At 32.2% G+C, this 27,053-nt stretch overlaps 1 protein-coding gene across 14 annotated transcripts in view; it reads left to right on the top strand.

The window, feature by feature from the left end:
* Positions 1-27,053, top strand: part of LOC106876481 (syntaxin-binding protein 5) — a 435,422-nt gene that overhangs the window by 366,494 nt on the left and 41,875 nt on the right. For 6 of the 14 annotated variants that reach the window (XM_089341867.1, XM_089341866.1, XM_089341865.1 and 3 more), the window contains one exon: positions 14,091-14,235. In XM_089341867.1, the coding sequence (XP_089197993.1) occupies positions 14,091-14,235 (145 nt within the window). Of the gene's footprint in view, positions 1-11,035; positions 11,847-14,090; positions 14,236-27,053 lie in introns of all 14 variants that reach the window. The other 8 variants (XM_089341861.1, XM_089341860.1, XM_089341858.1 and 5 more) reach the window with 2 other exon arrangements.

Genomic DNA, 27,053 nt, shown 5'->3' with positions numbered 1-27,053 from the left:
ATCTCTAAGACTGGCTGCAGTTTGAGGAAATATTTATTTTCTTTATTCATGTTACCATTAATCTATTGTCTGTTTACTTTTTTCATCAGATTATTCTGTATATATGATCGCATTGTTGAGATATATTTTAATGATCAAAGCAATCCGCAGAATTCTTTCACAAATTAAATTGATCTGTCTCTCTTCCCCCCCCCCCCTCTCTCTCTCAATTTAACCATTGTAAATCAGAAAACTGATTGATCTCATATAATTTTCTTGAAGAACCATCTCTTAGTATTTCATTTTACTCAATTCAACTATCATCTGGTCAATTTCAATTCAGTCTATTTCAGAATTTAGTTAGGTATATTCTTACAAGTTATGAGATGGATAATTAAAATATCAACTTACAGAGGTAATATAAACATATATATTACTGACATTGTCATTTGTACCATCAGTTTCACAACTTAAAACAATTCTAGATTATATTAACATTGTCTGCCAACAAAAATTCATCTCACTTTCCCTGTAATGTTTGCAAGACAATGTTTTAATGTTGTTCTGTTTGGTGGTTTACCTAAATCATTACGTAAATATAAACTGAGGAAAGCTTATACACTGTAGAATAAAAAAAAGAGACCTGCTAAAATTCCATACCGTACCAGCTTTCATCACTCAGGATATTGAATAAAGAGTGAAACACTTATAATATGCAAATTAATGGTTTTCAGCTCTCTGAAGCTACTGAACTTGTATAAGTAAAACAGATTGGTTGCTTATTTCTCTGCAATTGGACAAATAATGTGGACACATCTGATGAAACCCCAATAAAGGTTGAAAATTGATTGAGGCTGTTCATCATTTTTCAATCTTAAAAATTAATTTGGATTGTGCCTAGAAAGTTATGCTCCAAGACACAAGTCCAGGCAAGGTTGTTTTTGAAAGACCAGCAGTCACCTTTGCATGTTGTCCAAGGGAAAGGCAAAGGCCAATACAGCTTGGCATCAGTGACATCATAACTCCTTCCTCTGCTGAGTGAACTGGAGCAACACGAAATAAAATGGCTTTCTCAAGAACACAACACACAGCCCAGTCCAGGAATTGAACTCATTATTGTAAGCCCAACACTCTAACCACTGAGCCATGTAAAGATGAATGGCTTAGTGGGTCATAATATCATAAGTTCGATTCCTGGCAGCATGTTGTGTCCTTGAGCAAGACTTTACTTCACATTGCTCCAGTCCACTTGGATGACAATAATGAGTCATACCTGTATTTCAAAGGACCAATCTTGTCACATTCTGTCACACTGAATCTCCCAGAGAGCTATATTAAGTGTGTGTGTGTCTGTGGAGTGCTCAGCCACTTGCATGCTAATTCCACAAGCTGGCTGTTCCATTCATCAGATCAACTGGAACCTTCAATGTCATAACAGATGGAGTTCCTGTTTTTATAGTAGTTAAATTAGCCTTGTTTGTACATCCTCTATGTAGGTTTACATATATATATATTTTAACATTAATTCTAGCTACTAATACAGATATAATATAAGATACAATAATTGAAGAACTGTTCACCATTGTCATCATTACACCCAGTTTCCTCATCTAACTCCCATGAGATGACATTGTCAATCTGGCTATTAAACATTAGAAATTTTATTATATATGATATTTGTCTCAATCAAGCCTGGATCATACTTCTTGGCTAATCATTTTTGTGTATTTTATATGGAAATATATATGAACTATAGTATAATTCATTCCAAGTTTCTTAAGGACCAATCTCTAGTTTACTACATTTCTGGCTGTGATTGTGACACAAGATTGTCTGTAACTCAGTGGAATTTGTGTGACAAGCACTGATTTATCGCTAATATAAAGTGAAAAAGACACACGCACTCACATAAAATATATATAAATGTGTGTGTGTGATGTGCTTCTATACAGCTTCAGGCTTTGGTAGTTGCCCATAATACTTTGCACTGTGATCAAAACCTTGCGGCTTAGATACAATTTTCTTAACCAAATACCCATGTCTGAACCCTTACTCAGTTACTCGACCATAGAACCACTAATGAGAAGTGTTATGCTGCATAGTAGCAGTGTAATTTAAGGTACAACAAATCTAGTATTCACATTGTTATGTCTAAATTTGTTGTATGAATGTGAAGTTCAACAATGTATGTTAGTGTTATTATCACTGTTTTCGAATTTCACACTCGTTCACAGATCTTGCATAAACTAATTATATTATCATTAACACCTCAGTCTTTGATGGAGAGTTTATTGCTCTTTCAATACTTGAAGTGTAAATTTACCTTCATTGTGTAAATTTACCTCTGTTTTTGTGTCAAGTCTGCATATTTCTTGATGTCTTTCTACTTGTTTAACTGAATAATTTTATAGCTTCAGCTAGAGAATTTGATTATTCATATCAATCAGCAGAGGTGGTTGGTGATGATGATTTATCATGATTAGATACACTGTCTATATTTGAAGACTGAGACATTTACTTAATCTAGATGTGTTCAAAAGCAATATCGGACCTTGTAGGATTTTAAGTGAACACACACACACAAGTAGTGAACCAGTGAAGAAGCCTACTTACCAGTCATGTGGTCTTGGGTTCAGTCCCACAGTGTGGCATTCTGGGCAAGTATCTTCCACTATAAACCCAGGCTGACCAAAGCATTGTGGGTAGATTGGGTTGACAGAAATTGGAAAAAGTCTGTCATATATGTGTGTGTTTGTTTATACTCTCGTCTAGACATCACATGATGATTATAAATGAACAGCACCATGATACAAGTGAGGTTGTTTGTTTCCAGTCTTCTGCAAAAAAACATGCATAGGTATAGGAAAATATTATCATGCTTAGAAACAGGTAAAGGATGGTAACAGGAAGGTACCGAGCTGTAGAAAATCTACCTCAATAAGTTCAATCTGACCCATGCCAGCTTGGAAAAGTAGACGTTAAATGAGGATGATGATAATTATTATAATAATAATAACAAAATATGTACAGTCTATAAGTGTTCGCCAATTAACCATAAACGGCCTTGCTTAGGTTACCCATAAACTACTTATGTTAAAAACAGTATAATTTATTTTCGATTTATAAGGGGAAAATATTTTAATTCAGTTTTCAAGCCGAAACTAAACGCTTTAGTATCAACCACAGAACAGTATTTTCTGACTCCCCCACATCACCACCACTTTATAACTATTGTTCATTGATAACACGTTGAAATGGAAAGAAACCAAGTTAGAGATGATGGCTAAGTATTAGTGTAATGAGAAGCGAACATCTTGATACTTTCTTTCATGAAGACTAAGGTTATTCATTTTGATTTGTTGGGAGTTTTTTCCTTAATATATATGTACTGCTTTCTTAGTAATCAATGTACATTGATTAGCATCAGGGATATATTGCTAAAAGCAAACTGAAACCAGATAAATAGTGGAATGGGGAATGAAAAAGAAATTGAAGAAAAAATTCTCTGAACAAGGAAACTTGTTCTCTGAGCGAGAAAATTATTGTCTTTTTCATTGAGGCTTTTTTTATTATCATTATTATTATTATTATTTAAGGCAGTGAGCAGGCAGAACCATTAGCATGCCAGGTGAAATGCTTAGCAGCATTTTGTCCATCTTTACAATCTGAGTTCAAATTTCATCGAGGTCGATGCATTTCATCATTCCGGGGTTGATAAATTGAGTATCAGTTCTGGAGATCAATGTAATCAACTAGTCCCCTCCCTCAAAATTTCAGGCCTTATGCCTTTAGTAGAAAGGATTATTATTATTATTATTATTATTTTAATTTTTATTGTGTGCTGATAGTATCTTTAAAGTGATGAGCAAAATGCTTAGTGTTTATTTCATCCATCTTTATGTTCTGAGTTCAAATTCCACCAAGGTCAGCTTTGCCATTCATCCTTTCAGGGTTGATAAAATAAGTACCAGTTGAACATTGGGATTGATGCAATCGACTTAGCCCCCTCCCCTGAAATTTCTGGCCTTGTGCCAAAATTTGAAACCATTATTATCATCTTATAATATTATAATCTTATCTTATCTTTGGAAATCATTTAAAGATCAATTAATTTTGGAAAGAATTCTGCTTCTTATCATTTTTGAATGTCTATTTGTATATTTCCTTTGATTTATGTACTTCATTATTTCATGAGTAAAATACTTTGTAAGAAATTAACTCCAAAACAATAAGGAATCTAACTAAAAGTTTTTTTTAAATATCTAATTCTATATATTGCTAAGTAAATATATTTAGTTTATTTTCGCTCTCATAATATCCTAATAAACAATAAAACGTATTTGATTTGTTAATGCTATCAATTTAAATATAACAACAATTAGAAATAATTTTGTATTTAATTTTCACTCTTAAATTATCTCGCTTTGATAAATATTTAACTTCTAATTAGTTTACAGTTAATTGATATCCATGAAACTGAGGAAAGTTTAATAACACTAATCATAAATATACTTCATTTTAATGACCATTTCTTATTATTATTACATGTAACATTTCAAACATTAGTTTCTCTCTCTCTCTCTTTCTCTCTCTCTCTCTCCACACACACATACAAACACACAAATGGTTTTCATTGTTCTTCTGGCTGTATCAACTAACTTTTGTTGTCTAACAGACACATCAGTTTCAACTAAATTTCTTACTTTGAAATTCCAGTGGTCCTACATCTCAATGTTAGTAATGGAAATTTCTCCCTTTCTCTCCCTCTCACTCTCTTTCTCTCTCTCCCTACCCATTCATCTATCTATCTATGTATCTCCCCTCCCTCCCCCTTTCCCCTCATCTAGACTCCAATTTGCAATGTGCTTTTAATACCACAGCCATTGCCATGTACCAGGTAACAACTGTACAAGGTGTCGTTAATTTGATCCACTATTACCTGGTGCTTAGCAAGTGTTAACAATTGTCTGGGTATTGAACATTGCAAATTGATGCACCTGTGAAGAGGTTAACATCAAGATGAAGGACCTAATAAAAGTATTTGTCAAAATGACATATTTTATATAGCAGAGACTGAGAATAATATGCTACACAGAACAATGAAAATCAGGCAAATACCAAAAATTATTGTTTCATTATTAACTTTAAGGAAGATTTAACATAGTTCTAATTGAGATGATGTAATTAAGAGTTTCTACAGATAATTTAATCAAATTTATCAAGTTTCAAAGCAGGTAAACATTTAGAAATAAATGTTATTAAAACTTATCTAAGTTTTTATGAAACAAATATTTCAAAAAAGCATCAGTAATAGAATTTCATTATCAATTTATAAACTTTTTTTTCAAGACATTTGCTTCTGAGAAAGGAATGTCTTTACATTTGGTGGGGTGGGGTGGGGTTTCCTGGTAAACATTATTTAAAAAATTACATAAATATCAAAGAATATGATAATTTGGGTTTGAATCAATAAATAATTGCCTAGTTATTTTGTAATTTTATTTTAATTACTTTGAAGATCTAAACATTTTTTTCTCTAAACCTAAAGGAAACACATCCTTACAAAAATAAATTATTGAACTTCTCAATCCTTTCATTTTGTAATTAGACAATTAATTTGAGAAGATATTCAAAGATATTAGCTTTCAGAATTATGCAGAATGTCAATACACATTAGAACTGTATGATTTCTAGAATTTTGTCGTTCTTTTGAAACCAGATACAAATGTTTCTTAAAGATTTACTTTTACAAATTTTCTGAGCATTGTTACTTTGCTAATTTTATACTTTATTATGGTAATTTTTTATTTATTTTTTTTTACTTTCTTTGTTGCCAGTGAAGTATTTGGTCAGAATAGTTGGCATTTTGTAAATTACTTTTCAGTTATGTCTTGATCCTTCGTCATTTTTTTTTCTTCCATTTTCCTAGTAACCTTCATTGTTATGTGTTCTATTGACCTTTTATCAAAGGTTAGGCTATGTAATAGTCATTATTTACCAAGATACTTATTTTTTATGTTTGTTAATGAAAAGTAATAGATTTAAAGGAAAAATAATTATTTCTATCTTGTTTTCAAGCTAAAAAAAAAAGGAAAAAGTCCTAAGAAAATTGATCAGAGCTATTGTCATTTATGTGTAATAATGTGTATTGGGCATGAACTTAGCTGTTTATATTTAAAATCAAACCCATTACAAGTTCTGGGAATATTAACCAAAAGATATTGTCACCTGAAGAAAATGTAGATTCTGACATTTGGTCCAAGAATTGTTTGCAAAGACCAAAGATATGAATGATTCCACAAAGGAAAGTCAATTCAACCTGCTGGCAGCATAAGGTTCATTTTTTTTTCCTGACCAATGAATGGTATTGCAACAGGCATACCCTTTAAAGCCTCTACTTTTTCTATTATATATATATATATATATATATATATATATATATATATATATATATATATATACATATATATAATCTGAGAGTGTTAACATTTATAAACTTTAAATATCCAGAGTATGTTAACTCTCTCTGATACTGCCAATCAAAAGTTTGACAAACTTCAAAATTATTTAATTAATTTCTTAAGTTATGAAATTCTCAAGTTTAATCTCTGCTATAAAAGAAAAAATACCATTAAAATAGTAATGATTATTTGTTCAAATAAATCTAAATCTTCTTGACCTAGAAATAAAGATAAAGTTTTGGTGATGCCAACTCTTCATTTTGACAAAAATTTCATATTTTTCCAGCAGAAAAATTCAAAATTACAAATTTACCAAAATTCTAAATTGTCTGTACATAATCTGATTAATTGATCTTATGAAATTAAGCATTAAATTACTCAACATTTTGTTGGTTTTCTTTTTTTTCTATTTAGATGTATTAGTTTTTTATAATATCAACACAATAACAACATCAATTGTTAATGACATCACATCTGTATTGCATAGTGTAACGTAGATTATAATATATTATTGATATTTTGGTAACCTTTGCTCTAATTGAATAATTCTAACTATAAAAACAAGATGACCTATCTGTAGAAACATTCTTGACATTATCTTATCTAAATAATGTTATTTATATATTAATAAAAATTCTTATCTAATGCTAGAGAAATCTTTTAGAAAACTTACATTGTTTTAAAATATACATATATTTTCTCAAATCTTTCTTTACAATTTAATATACATTGCTTTAAGTTTTCTTTAAATTTTACAAAATCTCTTTATATTTTCATATTTCAAGTTTATATTTCTTCTTAAATATATTATTCTTTAAATAAAAATAATAATCCAAACAGATATTGGAATCATAATATTATATACCATTCATAAATTAATGTTTATTTTTCAGTTAAATTTATGTCTCTTTAACTCAATTTTAGCTTTGTTCAGTATAATGTTAAATGTTATGATAATAGTTTTAATTTTACAGTATCTCTTAAAATATGATTCCACTCTAATTATGCAATGGGTAAATGTTGTATCCTGAAATTTGTCTAAATTACAATTTTTATATTAAATCAAAGAATTCAATTTGGGGAGCCAAACAATATATTTCACAAAGGATTCCTAATTTTAACACCTGGAACAGTCTATCAAATATAAATGCCTATTTCTAAAACAAAATCTATTTTATATAAATATGTCCTTTAGCTATATGTTAGCAAGTTAATAATAACAGTACCCAAATCACAATTCAAAAATTATTTGAAAAAACATCATCCCTTTATCAAGGCAGCTAAGAACTGATGTTATTTCTCAGCATTTTATTGGTAGTCAGCCTCATGCTGATAGCAGGTTTCTAAGGATTGCTGAAGATAGAAGATTTAAGCAATTCTTCAATGGCAGTTTGGACTGTGTAGTTTGTATTGCTACTCTGAACGTTATTTATATTCCCAGCTTCCCAAGAACTAACTTCCACAAACCCTTGTCTTTTTTCCATTGATATACACAAAAATGGGAATGTACATGTGTACATACGCAACTCTGTGTGTGCATATAATATACATATATATATATGTATGTATATATATATATGTATATGTATGTATATGTTACCCTACCCTTTGTACATCCTCCGACCCTTGCTTTTTTTAATTTCATTTTTGTTCATAGTGCTTGGATTTGTTTTAAAATCTTGCAGTTCTTGATCTGAATGTTGTTAGAGATTTATTTAAATTTCTTTTCATTTATTCTATAGCAGTCAGCATGAATTATGAAACATTTATTTCTTTTCGATATTTTTTTAATTCTATTAATTACCTGTCTATTTATTTTAGCTATTTATTGCACTTTATCAAATCACACTTTTTTATATTTCTTTGTTATTTTTTAAACCACTGATTTCATATTTGCTCTTTATAAGCTTGCTTATGTAATTTTTGTTTGGGGCAATATATAAATCTTAATTGCTGTTAAACCAGAGAAATGATCAGTTAATTTTTTTCTTTCTCACCAAATTCCATGTACGTGTGTAGATGGCTTGATTCTAGCCAACTCTGTATAGTATCTATTTCAAATGATAGAACTCTTAATTTGGTTTTTGGCTTTATAAATACATAAATAGAAAATAAGAAAAATTATTAACTGATAACATGTTTGAAATATTTGGTTCATAATTCATAGACGCTCAACAAATTAAAATTTTTAATTTATTATATCTTAATGATATAAGCTTTTGAGAAAACTCAGTACAATAATTCTGCGCTGCCAGTATAATACTGCTGGTGTAAAACTTATTGATATGTTAATACATACTTTTCTTTTTTGTTCATATGTACTCTTTATCATAATGTTTTGCACTTTAAGAAACTCTTTGGAATAATTTTTATTAGTTTAGAATTGGATTTCTTATACATTCAGAATGCAAGAATGCAACACTTCTGTTTCACATGCTTGCTTATTCCTTCATATATATATAATTATATATATGTATATATTCACTGAATCACTCTTTTAAAAACCCTGTTCTCTTTATTTTGTTTGTGTTCATACATTTTTCTCTAAAATGCATATATTTCGAGAATTATCTCAAAATTAGAAAAATGAACTTGAAAAAAAATTAGTTTCAGAAAAAATACTTTGAGAAAGAACAGATAAGTTAAGATACTGACTGGAAAACAATGATAGAAGGTTGGGATGGGGTTTTTGTTTACTTTTTTTTTTTTCAGTGTTTTCTTTGTGTTTTTTTTTTTTTTTATAACCATAATCTAATACTTGTTTGTATAGAAAATATCAACAGCTGTTTGAAAATGTAGGAAAGTGATATTAATAATTGTCAAACTTCATTCAGCCTTCATGATAAAGTCAGATTGTTTTGACTTTGTGTAATCTCAATCAATTTCAAGTGTTTTATAGGAAAGCAATAATATTGAAAAACAATTACATCAGCAATCAATACCACAAAAGTTCAAATTTAGAAAGTATGAAACACATGAAAAGTTTCAACCAGTGTAACTATTGTTGTTAACCTTTCAATTCAACAACATTGAACTGTCAGATTATCGATTAGTAAAACTGATTAATATATTTATTAATCTACTCTATCAACAATTTAATTCTCATTTCTATATCTCTTACATGAGCTTCAAAACAGATTAAAATATGCATACTGCATATATTAATCTTTCATATCCTTTACAGTCTTCACTTACTGTAAATATAACCTTGGGAGTTTAGTGCTTATCTCAAGGTCACTTTTGTTTAATTAAATTATTTGACTGTGTTCACTTAATTGGTTAAGTAGCACTCTGTCAGTTATGACAGCAAGGGTTCCAGTTGATCTGAAGAACGGATTAGCCGGCTCATGAAATTAACATGCAAGTGGCTGAGCATTCCACAGACATGTGTACCCTTAACGTAGTTCTTAGCATGACATAGAATGTGACAAGGCTGACCCTTTGAAGTACAGGTACTCCTCATTTTTGCCAGCTGAGTGAACTGGAGCAATGTGAAATAAAGTGTCTTGCTCAAGGACACAATGTGCCACCAGATTTTGAACTCACAACCTTACAACCGTGAGCTGAATACCCTAACTACTAAGCCACATGTCTTGGTTAAATATTGATATAATTTGGTGTTTTTGAACCATCTGTAGTTTTGGTTTGTTTTGTTTGTTTGTTTTTCTGCATATATCACAGTTTGTGTTTGCGAACAACAGCTTCATTGGCTAAAGGTTCCCAATGTGCCAATCATTGGTTCACCGTATTTTTAGTGGGAAGAGTAACAAGTGCAAGTCTGGCTGACTCAGATGAAATAAGTACCAAAAGTATTTTTGTTCCATGCACTAATTATTATTTCCTCCTCAATGTATGAATATATCTTGTGCTTCACAACTATACATATATATATATATATATATATATATATATATATATATATATATATATATATGTATGTTTGTATGCCTGTACATATGTATGTGTGTGCATATATATATATATATATATATATATATATATATATATATGTATGTATGTATGTATGTATGTACACATATGTACTTGCACAAACATATATGATAGGCATCCACATAGTTACCATCTACCAAATTTCATCCACAAGGCATTGATCAACTTGAGGCTATAGTAGAAGACACTTGCTCAAGGTGCTGTGCAGTTATATCCAAATCTACAACTACATGGTTTCAAAGAGAGTTTCTTGCACCCGTGTTGTTCCATAAATCTTCATATCTCAGACAAGACCCACTTGGATTTCATTAAGACTGCATTTATCCAGCTGTATCCTATGCTAATTCCAGTATCATATTTTTATATCTTCAGTCTCCATCACACACATTTAACAACTTTACTTGTATTCAATTAACAAACAAATTAATTAAAATAAATGAAACAGCACCATAATGAAGTATTCCTAAGGTGTGTTATATTATTATTTGGGAACAACTATATTTCTAATTGACAGCTTCTCATGAAAACATTTGCTTTCTTTTTCAATTTTTAGATAATTTTCTAATCTATGCATTTGTTGTCTGTTTTATTTTTTTTTTATCCTTTTTCATCTTAATTTTCTTTTTTCCTAATTTGCATTTTAGTTTGTACACTACTCCCTTATTTTCCAGTCCCTCCTCCCCCTGGCAAGTCATCCTCGGCCTGTGAGTAGTGGCTCTACTCCCTGTGGTGGTGAGGAGGAGGAGGAGCAGCAGCTGGTGCACCACCTCCCCCACACACAAACACCTCAAGTAGCCATTGAACCAACTCCGATGACTACCAAAAGCTACTTATCAAGTGAGTCGATTTGCGAAAAAACTGACAGCACAAAAGACAACAACGAGACTTGGACAATAATTGAGGTAGAAACAGAACGGAGTGAATCGCAGACTGAAGAATCAGTCAGCTTTCATGTAATGCCACCAGTGAAGACGGTACCACATCGAACAAAATCAAACAAACTGCCTAAACCAAGTGAGGCTGTGACGCCAATAAAACGCTCCCCATCAGAGTCTAATATTAGAAAACGGAACTCTCCTAAAGATGATGATTCTGTATTTTGTAGTAGTTCATCTAGTCGAAACCTTCATGAAAATCGCAATTGTATATCAAGGGAAGCTTACTCAGATGTAAATTTAACCCAATCTATTCCCGACACCAATATTACTAGTCCCGGTGCCAATTGCAAAGACTCAGAAACATCAATACTACGAAAAATGAGCTCCAGTCTGAAAGCCTTATCGATTAAAGTGAAAGGCAGCTTGCTTGATGTAGGACATGATACTCGTAAATATAAGCCCCCTCGACGTTTCGGTGATATTGGCAAAGTTGATGTAATTGATCTCACAAAGGAAAATGAATCGTCTCACAAAAGACACATGAGCCGAAGTGAAATATTCAAGGGACTGTTTGTAGGTATGTTGTGAAATATAGTTGAACTTGAAGGTGACTACAGTTTTTATGCTTGCTAAATTTATTCACCGCTTGACTTTCCTCCTTTTTTCAGGGTGAGAGCGCCACCTATTGCTTGTCATAGCAAGAATTGCGATAAGTTTAACCACTCTTCTAATCCTAGTTTACTTGTACTAATAGCACCAAAGGCCTTAGACGTGCATGCAGGTTTTGACCTCCCCATCCCATTGGCAGGTGACTGTTTGCTTACATAGCAGCTGTTGGTAGTCGATGCATGTACCTGCTTTGCCACTAACCAAACTGATTACCCATATAGTAGTACTTATATAAGCTAATTCTGTGGTTTTGTCCTCCAGTAAGTCACACATAGCAGAAGACAACTGCCCGTTTATCTCTTTCATAAGGGAACAGCTATGTTACTTATGGGGGTAATAAATATTAACTTTTTTTTAATCCACCCACTACACAAAAAATATCCCTCCCACCCAACAAAAAAAGCTTAGCTCAACATCTTTATCTTTTTTTATCTCTAAACACCCACTTACGCATTATATATATATATATATATATATATATATATATATATATATACATAGTGTATATATACACACATGTATATAGATATATATCTTGTGTCTTAGGAGAGTCATTATACCAATACTAATAAGCACATCTGCTGCTGTGTGTGTTTATTACTATTGGTGTAGTAACACTCCCAAGACAACAAGATTTGTTTCAACATGTGAATTCACATCAAGAATCTTCCAAACCCATTACAAAAACAAAGCGTATATATATATATATATAACAGTCTGACAAAGCCTAGCAGACTGATTCTTTGAAGTCAGCGTCACCCCACTTCTTGTAAAAGTGTAATATATATATATATATATATATATATATAACTAGTTGGGAAACAATTGCCTCCTTTATCAGCCTTTATATTTCTTTCCTTGGTATCACAACCAACAGGCTAAAACAATTACTCATAGAAACAAACCAGTTTCTTTCAAAACCTGATAAAATCCATTCTCTTCTTCCTAATTGTCAGCCAACATTCCTAGTTTATGATGGATTACATAAGCAACAAAGCCATTACATAATTATATTCACAAATTTGTAGTTTGGGCTGCATTCGGAAAATGTATACTAGTTATTTTGTTATGCAATTTTAATGTTATGTTTAGCAATGTTTGTTCCATTGTGTGGAGGTGGTTTCACTCAAGAAAATATCTCATACTAAACAGTAATTGATGGAGATTCATAAGAATAGCTTCATTCTTTCTGCCTCCATTTTAGTTTTTCTTTTAGCAGTTTTTGAAATATACTAGTAATTTTAAGATAAAAGTGTAAATAATGGAAGATTCCAATGCTTCTTAGATTAAAACGGAGATGGTGGGAGTTAGTTGAATTGAAGGGAAATAACTTTACTTTAATAATAATGTCCCGCTCTTTTTTATCCACAGCATGGGTGGAGGTGTAGTTAGTGGATTTCACTTCAAAGAAAAATTTTAAGAAGATGGATAGATAATTAGTTCAGCTACTTAATTAAAAAAATATAGTATAATTAGATTATGATTTTATTGATAATTATTCTATTGATTTTCTTGATAATTATCAATTTGATACAATATAGAATTGTGGCTGTCAGCCATCAGAGATTTAAGTTTTCTTAAAAATTAATTCACCATTTTTTGGTGGGGGTGGGATTTTGGCAATGGCATACAATATAAAGTATTTAAATATTACATATAATGTGTGCATATGTATATATGCTCCCAATAATCTCCATATTAAAGTAGTCCCCTGAATATTTATCTCTTTTTTTTTTTTTTGAAGTCATATACAGATAGTTAAAAATATTTGATTAGTGTTTTGAAATTCCTGTCCAAATTTTAAGTAAGATATTTTCTTAAATTCTGAATACACAAGAAATTGGTTTAATCATGTAAAAACACAAAAAAATGGGAAATTAGATTAATTGTTAATCAACAGGGTATTCAGGTTTGGACCCCTAAATAGGAATGCTTAAAAATGTAACTGTCCGCTGAAAGCCGCTCCTTTAGCTGGTTATCAGTATTTCTTTCTGTGTTTGGCTTATTTGATGACTATAAAGGTAATTAGTTGTGGCGGTGGTGGTGGTGGTAGCAATATTTATGGGTTTAGTTAAACAATTAACGAAGCAGGGTTTCGCTAATAATAGCTTTCATTAATGCCTTGCTTGAATTTTTTTTCACTTAATTTTAGATAGAAGCTGCTTCTCCCAGTCCCAGCCCAAAACAAAAGAAACAGCATCCACACCCAGAACTGAAGCGGACAAAGTCGCAGGCGGCTAGCCGCAAAATTCAGAAGGCTCAAAGCAACGCATCATTGGAGGATAATAACGGAGGAGGTGCTACTATTATTATTACTACTACTACTGCTCAGTTGCAGCTGATTGCTAAACGTCAGACTATGTTTTCTTACAAGCACCTTTTTAAAATATGCAAATTGCTACAATCCTAGATCACAACATTATAAATAGCTCCCTACCAATACTACATCCTATCCCCCCTACCCCCAGTCTTTTTATATTGGAACTAAATTATAGTTTGCATCTGTTTACAGGTTTACACACCAAATAGCAGAATGTAGTCAACCTTAATAACCACACCCCATTTCCAAATTAATTCAATTGGTGGAATAACTTTGAGAAAATTTTGTTGAATAACAACCTTTTTTTTTTTGGTGTTTTTGAAGAAGAAAATCATTTGTATTTCTGTTACAGTTGTCTTAGTTAAAAAAAAAATTAGAAAAATTTCCCACAATGCATTATCTCAGAGTAGATATACATTGTTTTAGTGTTTAACAAATTAATTAATTAAGAACATGCATATACAGCATGTGTTATTCTTTGATTTAGTGTGTTTAATTAATTTGTAACACACACATATATATCTCATGTTGTTTATATTACTTTCCTTTTATATTAGATTAGCCAAAAAGTCTGTTTGGCTTGTTTTCTGTTTTAAGTGAAAATAAGATACAAGTTTTAAACACAAAGTAATTTATTCAATCAGTGACATGACTACTGTTTTGGTCTAGTATCTTCTGCCACTTTGTGGGCAGATTCATTTTCCCTGTTTAATGAATTTCCTGTCTTTACGGGCGAAATCTCTTCTAGGTGAATTTTTACATTCTCTTCAGAATTGAAGGTCTGTCCATTCAAAAAGCTGTGAAGAGACTGAAACAGGTGGAAATCTAAAGGTACAAGATTAAGTGAATATGAAGAGTATAGCAAAACTTCCCAGCCAAACTCCAGTAACTTCTGCTGTACCTGTAAAGTAGCATACAATCTGGCAATGTCATGATGAAAGGCAATGCATTTACAATCAGCAAGTGCTGGGTGCTTCTGGTAGATAGCTGCATTTAATTTATCCAGCTGGTCTCAGTACACATCTGAATCGATGGTCCTGTCCATGAGAAGAAGCTCATAAAAGACAGCACCCTTCCAATTCCACCAAATTGAAATCATAACCTTCTTCAGATAAAGTCTTGTTTTGAAGGTTGTTTGTGGTGGTTTGCTGCACTTCCCCATGATCATTTACACTTCTTTAAGATGGCAAGCTGGCAGAATGGTTAGCATGCCAGGCAAACTGCTTAGCAGCATTTCATCCGTCTTTACATTCTGAGTTCAAATTCCACCAAGGTCAACTTTACCTTTCATTATTTTGGGGTCAATAAAATAAATACCAGTTGAGCATTGGGGTCGATGTAATTGACTAGCCCCTTTCCCCAAACTTTCAGGTGTTGTGCCTACAGTAGAAAGGCTTATTATACAATCCAAGGTCATTACAATATTATTTGTTACATTTTAAAATACAAATTGAAAGTAGTTTTTTAATTGCATCCAAAAGTTGTGTCTCGCATAGGTTGCCCATTGAATAACTTCAATATAATTACAATGAATTTAAATATTGTTGTTAGAAATTTCAAGAATGGAAAATAATTCCTTTTTAGGAATGGTGAATCTTGAAGCAAATAGAGCTATGAATGAAAAGAAAAGGATAAAAATCCTTTCTAAATTATATAGAGTCATAGGGTTGGTTTCCATGGTGTATTTATTCCCCACCTGGACAGGATGCCAGACTATCACAGGGTTACTCCTTTTTGCCTGCTGACTGGACTAGAGCAGCATGAAATGAAGTGTTTTGCTCAAAAACATAACACATCACCCAGTCCAGAAATTGAAACCACAATCTTATGGTTATGAGTCTAACCAATAGAAAAAATCAAAGGCTGCTCATGGACATATGCAAGTTTACAGGAGACATGAATTTAAGTTCCACTGGAATCCTTCAACTTTTTTCTAACCAAAAAGTTTTTATCCCAATATTAACATGTTATTATTGATAGCTCTATTTGCTTCAAGATTCGCCGTTCTTAAAAAAGAATAATTTAGATATATTAGTGATAATATATTATATAATACTATTTTTTGATATAATTTTATACAAAGATGTTTTAATATCAAAATTCTTTGTTTATTCCACCAATTACTTATTTAAATTAATGGTCACTCTCCACACAAAGGTAAATACTTAATATAGATATATATATATTAAGTAGTGTCACCATCTAAACAACATAGTGTTATCATTTTGTCTGAAGGGATTTAGTAAAGAAAACTGCTTTTGTTTAAATTTTCCTTTAGTAAGAAGGATGATGATTATTATTATTGTCTAAGCAGCAAGTTGGCAGAGTCTTTAGTGTGTTGGACAAAATACTTAGCAGCATTTCTTCCAACTCTTTAAGTTCTGAGTTCAAATCCCACTGAGGTCAATTTTATATATATATATATATATATATATATATATATATATATATATATATATATAATCAATTAGTTGGAAAAAGCATACTCAATATAAGTAAAAGTACAGTTCTGTTTTTATATATTGTCAAGCAGTATATTGGCTATTGTATATAAATGGTTAGAATGATACTATCAGTTTCAAGTCACCTGTTGCAACTAGGCAATATTGATGACTCTTCAGACATACTGGCCAGAATTGCATACCCTTGTTTATGATGGAAGTACATAGGCTCTAGACTGGTTTAGTAGTGGTGAAAAGAAATGGAACAAAACATAGTAAAAAAAAAAAAAAAATTTTCAAGGGGTGTAAAAGAGTTGTTTCCCCTTAAATATTGTTAGCCATGGAAGCAGGTAAGCAGTGTTTGTGTATATATCATTCCCTAGTTCATAAATAGATATAACCAAGATGAATTTACACTTAAGACAGCATCCAAAAATTTCACTTCTTAAATTTAGGAAAATGCCTAGATAATATGAATTTTTTTTGCATAATTCTCTTCTCTGCCAAGCATAAGCTGCATCTACTTCCATTCAGTTATACCACTGAACATTCCAGCAACTTCCAGTTGATTTTGTATGGCGTTGCTTCCTCTTTTAACTGTTATATTTAGCTGGCTAGTATTGTAATATAGCACTTCATTGCATTCTAAGAGGATCTGTGATTATTTGTCTTAGCCTTAAAGTGGTCATCCATTGCCTTATTATATGTCACATCATTAGTATTGGTCAACACTACTTCTGCTTTGTAGATCACAGCTTCTGTGTTGCATTGACCATTCACTAGGCACTCTACATGAGCATCCTGTCTTTGTCCACAGCATTGGGATACTAACTATATTTTATACTAACTATATGTTCATGTGAGGTATACTGCTGAATGAAACCCTTGAGTTATGTTTATTGAACATTTTCCTATACTTGTGGTCCTGTGTAAAATGCATATTCACTAATCTAAAGAAGGCCCCTCTCAAGCTTTTTGTTATTGAGTAAGAAGTAGAGGAGAACCACATGACTTTTCCATAGTGTTTTTTCTCTGGTTAGGGCTGGGCATATATGTTATGTGGTTTTTAAAAACACTAGCTGCTACAGCCTTGTTATAGTTGTAGGCCACTATATTAGAGGGTAGATTCAAGATCCTCTTACTGACATCCTTTACAAGGTTTTTAAACACTGTAAACAAGTGGAAGGAAGCTGTGTTGATATGCAACTGCCTTTCATTTAGATGTAAAAGTGGCTATGCACTTCTGGCCCATATAGTCAGACTTGTCAATATTGCTTAGGTGCAATAGTCAGCATAAAATCAATGGTAACATTCTGACTATTTATATAATCCATAAGCAGTAATATATGTGTGTGCTTGTGTATATATGCAAGTATATTTGTGTGTGTGTGTATATACACACACACATATACATATACATGCATGTATGTATGTGTATATATATATTTTAATGGGTTTTATGTTCAGTTATAATGCAAACAATTTTACATTAATCTGATGGGTTACTCTATACTTTTGTAGAGTACAAATTTGTTATTCTTAAACAAGAATGTTGTTGATAGTGACTTCGAAGTTTCAGCCTGCTAAGCCATCACCAAATGATGGTAGAGGTGGCCAAAATTTCAAAGTCACTGTCAACAACATAATTGTTTAAAAATAATATATATATCATCATCATCATCGTTTAACGTCCGCTTTCCATGCTAGCATGGGTTGGACGATTTGACTGAGGACTGGTGAAACCGGATGGCAACACAAGGCTCCAATCTAAATTTGGCAGAGTTTCTACAGCTGGATGCCCTTCCTAACGCCAACCACTCAGAGAGTGTAGTAGGTGCTTTTACGTGTCACCTGCACGAAGGCCAGTCAGGCGATACTGGCAACGGCCACGCTCGAAATGGTGTCTTTTATGTGCCACCCACACAAGCCAGTCCAGGGGCACTGGCAACGATCTCGCTCGAAAATCCTACGAAGGCCAGTCAGGCGGTACTGGCAACGGCCACGCTCAAAATGGTGCATCTTATGTGCCACCCGCACAAGAGCCAGTCCAGGGGCACTGGCAACGATCTTACTTGGCTTGCCGGGTCTTCTCACGCACAGCACATTTCCAAAGGTCTCGGTCAGTAGTCATCGCCTCGAATGAAATCAACTTGTTTCATTACAAATTTAAATTTCAAAGGAACGAACAGCCAAGGTTTGAAAAAAATATGACTACTGGACAGTGTTGGAAAATGTCGCAATCCTGTAGTTGTGGCCCAAAATATCAACAGAGGGAGATGAGCGAGCGAAGAACAACAGAAAAGACATTAAGACTGCAAAAAGAAACTGGTATATATATATATATATATATATATATATATATATATATATATATACACACACACACACATATACATACATTATATATATAATGTATGTATGTGTATATATATATATACACACACACATACACACACACTCATCACACATGTATTGAGCTTTGTTTTTCCTGTTTCTTCCACTAAACCTATGTATGTGAGTATGTATATAGTACTTAAAGGTCTGTTCAGACTCTGATTATATAAAAAAAAAAAAGGCCATTTCTTTTATCCCTTTTTTTAATTGAATGTCTTGTGAGTTATAAGTTAAAAGGGGCCAACAAAACACACTTGTCTCTCCTGTTCTCATTAACCCACTATAATCTCACTCCTTCTGGTCCCTACACTAAGGACTTTGCCTAAAACTTACACCCTCTCCTGGATTCCCTCTCTATCCACAATTTCTCAACCTCCAGCAAAGATTTACAGCTGTTGAAATTCAAACTCTACCTCTTTCCTGACTAAACAAGTTAAGAAAAATGAAAAATAATCTTTAAAATGAAAAATAATCTTTAAAATGAAAATCCTCATCAACAGAGTATTCTCTGCTAAATCTCTTCATTGGAATGGACTTCTACTTGTTTGTTTATGATTATTTAGCTTTGTGTGACTTCACTAATCCCCGACCCCCATCTCCACGTCCCCTTCTGCAAGAATCCCACACCGGTTACATTCTAACAAAGTAAGAGGTTTAAATAATAAAATAACCTCTATTGGGTTTCCTTGGGGTTTTTCTTCAGTCTCTCCTGGCCTTCTCATTTTATATTACCAACTTTCAGCTCTTTCTGTAAACCAAACGATGGTATGGAACAGTCTTGAGATAATCTTGTGGTGTTCTTTTTTTTATTATGTATCATATCTTTTTATTTATTGATTTCATTTTAAACATTATTTTTTTGTTAAATCAATGGCCTGGTGATTGTTATCTTTAATTAGTTATTTTGCTGTGTTAATGGTAAAAAAAATAATAATAATTATAAAATAATAGTACCAAGGCGTGTGGGTATATACTTTTTTGGAATATGTTGACATCAGATGGCATAAATAAAATATTTTGGTGAGTATATTGAAAATAAAACCCACACATATTTGTCTAGGTAAGTATATTGGTACAATATCTGAAACCATACATTCAATGCATGTATTATTATTATTATTATTATTATTATTATTATTATTATTATCATTATTATTTATAATAAATGGGACTTCAAAAAGGATTTTTTTTAAAGTATTTTTTTCGTCATTTCTGATATAATTTGTCGTAATTTCTTGTCACAACTGGTTAGTTTGCATTGTAACAACTATGATGCTATTGTGGGGCTCAGTTCTTCTTGTTTCCTCTGTAGAATAGAGGTTGTCTCATCTTCCTACAGAGCAAAGTTTTTGATGTTATTTCAACACCATTTAGAACTTCTTGAACATTCCAACTTCTGATTATTTTCATCTTATAATTCTAGTGTGTTATATATTATGTAATTTAAAATAACAAATGCAGATTCCTTTATTTTCACTTTTATTCTGTTACTGGTTTCAGCCAGGGGCTGAGGCCATGCAAGAGCACCTGGTTTCTAATGTTGTAGGTTGGTAGCTATCAATTTCATTTTGATTGGGTTGAGAATAAATTTGGCTGTGTTTGTTTCTTGTAGGACACATACTTCTCAATAAACACTTTATGATCTAATTTTGGTAGAGCTTCAATTTCACCATTTCTATCTTCCACCTTGCAATTCATCATAAATGTCATACCTTTGTGAAAAATCTTAGTTCTGTATTTTATACAAAAGATCATAAGATATTTGCATAGCAGTTTTGTAATACAATTCTATCATTGTTGAGTACTAAACTTCCGTCAACCTATAAAATGTTCCAGATAAACATTGGCTGTAAGAGCTTACATCAATTAGTTCAGCTGTTGCTATCAGCTGAACTAATTAGTGTAAGTTATGCATGTTCATCACTTGAAGTGACAAGGGCCATTTAGTCTCATGAGGACTCCTGATTTATGTGGTGTCTCATCCTTGACCATCTTCAAACCAATGGCAAGCCCAGGTTGCTGTACCTGCCTTCACCTCCATTGAACCATGAAGGGTTTTTTTTCTGCAGAGCCCGACAGATCCAGCCTTCACATGCATAGGCAGGCAAGCCTTAATGTTCTAATTAGCTGGGACCCTGACAGGTGCTATTACTCCAGGTCAGAGCACAGCTGGGTTTGACTTTAAACTGCATTCAGTTGTGGAGCCCCAGTTTGTGAATTCCAAGGTTTTGAGGTATGGGGAACATCCTTTGAGCCACTATTCTACAACTTACAGAACAAAGCTATCAACTGTTATAAAATTCAGAGCTTTTAGCTGAACTCATCTAAGTTATAAATCCTAGAGCTATCAGCTGAATTAATTAATGTAAGTTATAAAGTACAAATATTACACTTTCTTTTTTCATCTTTTGTTCCATTCAGCTGTACATCAAATTTAGATATCTGAGATAGAATGGTGTACAGAATGCTTCATATCAGCTCAGCACCAACTTTGGCCAATTAGTTTTATATTCATTGGTTGAATTACGTTGTGCCATCTTCTATCTCAGTGGACTGGCTTTTGTCACATTTTACTGGTCTCTATCACATTGTACAAGCCTTTGTCATATTTTGCCAACCTCTTACACACTGTGCCAGCTTCTTCCACATTTTATCAGCCTCTCTCACATATGGTCTGTCTTCAAAGGTTGTAGGCTTTTATTATTTGCGAGTGGAGGAAAAAAAGCATTTTTTCTTTAAGCTTTACTTCAAACAAAAAAATAAACTTGTCTCTTATCTGTAGTTCCTCCACTATGGTGTTCACACCAGTACCTCGCCCCACATGAAATAAAGGACTTTTGTATTCTTGAAAAATTTCTTCCCCTTTTTTTCTCTTTTTTTTTTCTATTATTTTTACATATTTGAAATTAAGTTTATTGTTCATGTAGTAAGCTTCAAAATTCTTACATTCTCTCAATTTCCTGTCATTCAGACCACCTCATGGTCCTAGATGACAAAATAGAAAAAGTATTACTTCAGAAGATGTCCCTAAGGCATTGTCCTGGAGGATCGTCCCTAATTTTTATCAATCTTTTTTTTCTATTTACCTGTATGTTAAATCTAATGTTATACTCTACAATATCGATTCAGACATAAATATTGCTAAATTGTGTTTTGTTAACTTAGCATAAACTGCTTAATTATTTCTTTGAATTAGTAGAGAAATAACATTCTCAAAAAAATAATTTTTTTTAAAATAAAGGATATTTTTGATGATAAAAAGTTTATTTCAAAGACAAGACCATCCTAGACATAATTGTAACTGAATCTTTTTCTTTTTCCTTGGTATTATTCCATCCTATCTCTAATGTGTCTTATATAATTGATTATTGTTTTCTAATCACCTCTAATTACCTATATGCTGTAGATGTTTTCAAATACTGGAGAAAGTAACAATCTTGAATATTCTTTCTTTTATCTTTGCTTGTTCCAGTCATTGGACTGTGGCCATGCTGGGGCATACTTTTCTCTTTTCCTTTTAAGCCTGGTACTTATTCTATCAGCCTCTTATGCCAAAACTGCTAAGTTACTGGGACGTAAACAAAACAACATCAGTTGCAAAGTGGTGGTGGGGAACAGACACAAAGACATATATATATATATGCACAACAAGCCTCTTTCAGTTTCTGTCTGCCAAATCCTTTCACAAGGCTTTGGTCATATAGTAGAAGACATTTATCCAAGGTTCCACACATTGGGACTGAACCTGGAACCATGTGGTTGGGAAGCAAACTTCTTACCACACAGCTATGCCTTATTGAAATAGAATAATTTTTTAAAAAGTCATTAAGTTTTTTTTTTGTAACTCTAAATTAAAACGACTTTATCTGTTGCTTTTCTGTTAATCTTCTTTGATTTAAAGAAATCATCTTAATTCAGCTTATAAAATTTACTTTAGCTCAAGTTAGTGTCTTGAAATTATTTTAAACCTTTTGATACCAATCCATCTTAGACCACCCCTTGTTCTAAGATACTTAACTTCTCAGTTTTCAAATTAACCCTTTAGCTTTTAAGCTAGCCATATGCAGCCCAAATAGTCTTGTTTTATGTTCAAACCAGCCAGATCTGGCTTCTCATATCAACCCTACAATATCATTCCAAAAAGAAAAACAATCATATCATCAAAATTTCAAAGCTACAAGATAATGCAGGATTAATTTAAAGCAATGTGGATGAATGCACGTTATATTTGGCAGAAGAATCTGAATGTTAAAGAGTTAAAACAGGATTTTAGGTAAGAATCTTCTTTTAGACTTATCACAAAAACTACTTTAATAATAATTTTTTTGTCATTTTACTGTTCATTTGAAATATTTATTAGAACATGCAGCAAGTTGGCTCAGTCATTAGAGCATCAGTTTTTGTTCAAAATCTCAGCACTGTGAGTTCAAATCTCACCGAAGTCAACTTTACCTATTAGTCTTTCATGGTTGATAAAAAAAAAAAGATACAATGTACCAATCTAAGGTGGGGGATTGGCAGAACTCTAAGAATGTTGCCCAGAATGCCTTATAATATTTGTTCCGTTTTTCTGCATTTGGTGTTCAAATTTTGCCATGGCCTACTTGGGTGACAGGTTTAATTTGTCACCCACTTTAGCACTGCCACCAGGAAGTTTAGGTGTCATTAGAAGAGTCAACTCTGTTGCAAGCATTCAGGTGAGACCCCTGATTTGAGGATACCATCCTCCATCCTTCCCACTAATTCCTGAAGCTATATAAAGGGTCATGAGTACTGCCTGCCCACTTGACATTCTGCTGAATGTCAAGTGGGCAGGCTTCATACCTATTATTGTTGGAGCTACAGATTATATACCAGCTCACGTAGACCAGAACTTGGATTTGTAGAGAAAGAAATGTAGCTTCTTAACTTGTAAACTATAAATGGCCTTGATATCTTGAACCTTCAAAATTTGTAAAACATTCTTACAATGCAAAGGATGAATGCTTACACAAGAAATAATAATTTCCTTTTCTTTACAACCTTGCCAATGGGAAGGTGAATAGTCAAAAGTAAACTAAAAATTAAGAAAAAGAGTGTTCATACATACATACATACATACATATATGCATACAAACATACAAGGAGTGCTGAAAAGTTCCTGGCTTTGAGTAAAAGAAAATACAGGAGGATCAGTTAATTATGATTTTATCCCACCATATTCCCCTCACAGATTCACACACTTATTGCAGCGGTTCTGCAGTTTTGCTAAGCTCTGTAAAAGAACTTTGTGAGACTCTGAAAGCCAGGAACTTTTCAGCACCCCTCGTACTGTCATCACCACCACCATGACTACTACTATTATGGCTGTCACTTGGAATGAAAGATGACTTGGTACTAAGTATCATGGTTTTGCTAATTGTTTTAAGTGCCTATGTAGTTGTGAGCAGACATAGGACACCCTCAATGACCAGTTTGAACATAAAAACAGTAGAATATTTAGGCTGGATATGGTCAGTTTGAATGCTAAAGGGTTAAAAGAGACAAATATTTTGACCAAGTTTAGTGATCTATTTTATATAACTAATTTAGTTCTGTTGTTTCTTTTAGCTCTTAAACTTATTTATTTACTTTTAGTTGTTACAAGATATCTCAAGGTTCTTTTAGTGCAGTATCGTTAATACTCTCAAGAAGATCATAAATGCTACATACTCTTATCCTCTGCTCCAATAAACATCTGTCCATGTATTTAAGTTGTAATTAAGCTAAATATTCTAGAGAATCTATAATTACTATTGCGTAATTATGAAATTATATTTCGTACAACTACATTACAAATTAACCCACCTGCTCTCTTGTTTCTGAAATCTGTTAAAATTGTTTAGTTTTCTTTTTAATAATTTAGATTTATATTCAATGATTTTTTTTTTTTTTCTTTTTTGATTTTTTTTTTTTATAATTGTTGCCAGAAAAATATTTCAGATAAAATTGAAATTTCTATCTTTAAACATCCACATGTTGTTCTTAGATTACAGTTTCAGTTGCTTTTCTTCTACTGTTATTCATCTTTACCATTCACTCACTGTTTTCTGTCTAATCTACCCATTGACTCTAAACCTTCTACCAGACATATGGTAGGTCTGTTAAATCTATAATGCTTTCATTTTTTCTAAAGAAAGAAGTAGAATTGAATTTTTTCTTCAGATTTCTAAAACCTTTAACTTTGTCTCATTTTGTTTAATGAAATCAATGCCTTTAAGTATATATAGTGTTGTTGTTATGATTACTATTATTATTATTACTACTATGTCTGTACTGATTTGATACATTCCCTTTCTCACTAACATCTGTCACCATCACCAAACACCAAGTTTATGTTCCTCTTACATAATCCCCCATCACAGCTCTTCAATTTACACATATCTTTCATTTGAATTGATACACTGCTTTAACGGCTCTGCTGCCATCTTTCTCCCAACACTTCACACCAAATGACACTAAAACTTCCTTCTGCAGCAATACCTCTCCCCATCCCTCATTAACCTTCCATTCTTGTTGTAAACCTAAAGAAATGACACTACATTGACTGCACCAAAGCCACTCTAATCCCAACACTTCTTGTCTCCCCCTCAACTCAACTTTGGACTATGTTCTTCATTTGATTTGGTTTCATTTATCACAAACTAAGTCTTTAGATAGCTCATTAATTGCTTATTACCATAATAATTCAATTTACAGAATTGTCTATTTTAACTTTCATTCATAAAAATTTTCTACTTAAAATTTCAAATGAACTTATTCAATGATCTAACTGTTTCTAATTTAAAAATTTTTCTTCTTCATAATCATTTGATTTTCATTAAAATATATTTAGCTACATTTTGAAGTTTTAACTTAATCAAATTAAATTTTTTTTTAACCTAATAAATGGCTGAGTCTGGTTTTATCTTTTATCATAAATTTTAAATCCTATTTAAATTTACTTAACAGCATGTAAATAAAATTACATTAAATCTATGAAACAAATGGATGAGACAACAGTTTTAATTACGCTCAGTATTTTTCTAAGAATATTTATTTTTCTCCCTTAGTTTTCATGTCAACATCTTAATTCTCTTCAGTGGCATTTAAAAATATTATGCCAAAGTTGGTCATTTTATAGCATTTCTTTCCTGGATTATAACATGGTTGCTTATTCACTGGGAACTCAGCCTGAAATTATGGCTTGTTTTATGAGAGGAAAACAAATATACAGAAATATCCCAACAGTATTGTTGGCTTAAAATCCCATGTTGAATCCTGGTAGTTGCCAAAAATAAAAATCTTTAACTTTCCAATGGTAACTTGCATTTTTTTTTCTTTCTAAACTTTTCACCTGCCATCTATAGGACACTCAAGTAAGTGAACTCCTGTTTGTTAACTTATTCTATTGTATTTTAGTGACTCATCCTACCTTTACGTAGAATAAATGCCAGATAATTTCCATCCCTCATTGGTACAACACTGAATCTAGAATGCATCTTATCTAAGTTAGAATGAAAGAGCATAAGAAACACATGGTCTAAGATAGAGGAATGGTAAATCCAAACCAGCTGCAAAAGATCTTGAAGTAACATCTATGTTATTGCTTTACCTGATACAAAAAGTAGCTGAATCTCTTGCAAAGTAAGAAAAATAACTCAAATTCAATGCAGCCCCTCATAATGTAAGTTGGCAAAAGAAAAACAATTAAAACCTGTAAATCAAATTAATGTTCTTAACTTATTTTACAAATTCTATAGATAGAACCGAGACCGTGGCAACCCCTGCATGTAACTCCAGCATGCCTGCAGCCTGAGCGACTGTAGTGCTGGTTCCCCACGAGCACCCAAACCTTATAATACCTACATTTCTGACAAACTTTCCTTCGAGTCTCTGTACATCATTACAACATTACATTTTGCTACTTTAAATTCCTCCTCTACTGATAACAGGGAAGTTG

The sequence above is a fragment of the Octopus bimaculoides genome, chromosome 25, assembly GCF_046866305.1.
Source record: "Octopus bimaculoides isolate indiv1 chromosome 25, ASM4686630v1, whole genome shotgun sequence".
NCBI classification, from domain to species: Eukaryota; Metazoa; Mollusca; class Cephalopoda; order Octopoda; family Octopodidae; genus Octopus; species Octopus bimaculoides.
This window is presented reverse-complemented; position numbering and strand designations above follow the sequence as displayed.